Genomic DNA, 1,710 nt, shown 5'->3' on the forward strand with positions numbered 1-1,710 from the left:
CTGAATTGAGGGTACAAAACGGGTCGGTTCACTGACTTCTTTTCATAAGCAAATCAGCTGATCCGACCAACAGGTTGCACGCACACTTTCCCTCTCGACTCGTTCGTTATTAAGTACTCTACGAAATAGTCAAATTTCAGGTTTAATCTTAACATTTTGATAGCTATCTACGATTCTTCTAACCTTTTCTTTAAATGTGCATTTAAAATTGAAGCGATAGACTGATCTGTATATTACACCAAATTATTGCTCTAGTTGTCCGGTCGACGGAGAGATTATGGGACAATTCACGTACAACGAAGACAAAACGGAAGCAAAGGTGAACTTTCAGGCACACAAATTCCCTTATACAGCGAGTGTGTATTATCAGTGCAACGTTAGACTGTGTATAAAACACGGAGGAGGATGCACCAACACGGTAATTATTATTCGACAATAAATAATAAAGTAAACCCCGGTACGAGTGGACAACAACGTTACATAACTGTTTCAACTCCATATGAATAAGACTTTCAAAACAAGTTATCAATATTCTGTTGTTGCAGCCACCAGCTTGTAATTCGGTAAGCAGACGACGTAGGGACACTACGAACAACAATGTGGCAAAAGGTGTAGAGGGTCTAGATGGAGGAACACCAGCAACAATCGAAGTTTATAGCGGGCTTTACGTGAACGAAGCTTCTGATATAGGTGCAAAGTCAGAGTTCACCGACGATGTCTTCAAAGAAAGGGTGAGTCTTATTTTTATCTAGCATAAACTAAACTACGGACTACGAAACAGAGTTACCGACGCTCAAAAGAATTTCTTTAAACAGTCTCACCCTTCCTATTTGCATTTCTAGACTATTGACGATCCAAACAGCATCTGTATATCTCAAAGAAGCTTCGCCATTGGCATCGCAATCGCGGGTTTGATCCTCATGTTAGCGGTGGTCGCGGCAATTTTGGTTTTACTTGCTAAAAGACGGCACAAAACCGTGTCGACGACAGGTTCGTCCATCTACAGTGGACCCTACACCAATACCGCCTACAGTCACAGCAGTTAATAAGTTCGCTTATATATTATCACTGCAACGAGAAATTTCAACGACAAACTGTCGCCACGTGATAACGAAAAGTAAAAATAAAAAAAAAAAAACGTATCGGTTCTACGTCAGCCTCGTTACATAGAGGCATAGATAATTTAGGTAAAATACAAACGAGGAGATACTACTACCCTTTTGCTCAACTGCCGATGCTACGTATCGTCTTTTCGAGGAAATAGCTCAGAACCCCTGGGTCCTGACACGTGATCGAACACGATTCGCTTCAAAAAATATTGACACACTCTGATTACTTGCGGAATCATTTGATTTCGAGGAAGAATCATATTTTTTATAATACATGAATCTTTAAATATAAGTGTGCCAATATTTTTTTTTATTTAACATCTACTATCTACTCTGCTCTTTTCTTTCAAACATCTTGTATATCGTTGAGATATATTTCTCATATCTTGCCAATCATCTGGTAAATCATCTGTGTTTCTATTTCTACGTATACAAATTTCTAACACTGCCCTATCGTGAAATTGTTCACTTTAACACGTGTCATGACCTATTATCCAAGTTTAGAGATATCCTAGCGTCTAAAACTCGACAATTTTAAAAACGAATCGACACGAAATCCCTTAGGATTAACTTTAATATATACAATTATGTTATCGTATGG

General features: G+C 38.5%; 1 protein-coding gene across 1 annotated transcript in view; it reads left to right on the forward strand.

Moving 5' to 3' along the window:
- pio (zona pellucida domain-containing protein piopio) overlaps positions 1-1,210 on the forward strand; it is a 30,292-nt gene extending 29,082 nt beyond the window's left edge. The window contains exons 7-9 of the mRNA XM_034336010.2: positions 256-418; positions 546-731; positions 843-1,210. Of these exons, the coding sequence (XP_034191901.1) occupies positions 256-418; positions 546-731; positions 843-1,046 (553 nt within the window). The 3' untranslated portion in view covers positions 1,047-1,210. The remainder of the gene's footprint in view (positions 1-255; positions 419-545; positions 732-842) is intronic.
- The last annotated feature ends 500 nt before the right edge of the window (positions 1,211-1,710 follow it).

Source organism: Osmia lignaria, chromosome 7, assembly GCF_051020975.1.
Source record: "Osmia lignaria lignaria isolate PbOS001 chromosome 7, iyOsmLign1, whole genome shotgun sequence".
In the NCBI taxonomy this organism is placed as follows: Eukaryota; Metazoa; Arthropoda; class Insecta; order Hymenoptera; family Megachilidae; genus Osmia; species Osmia lignaria.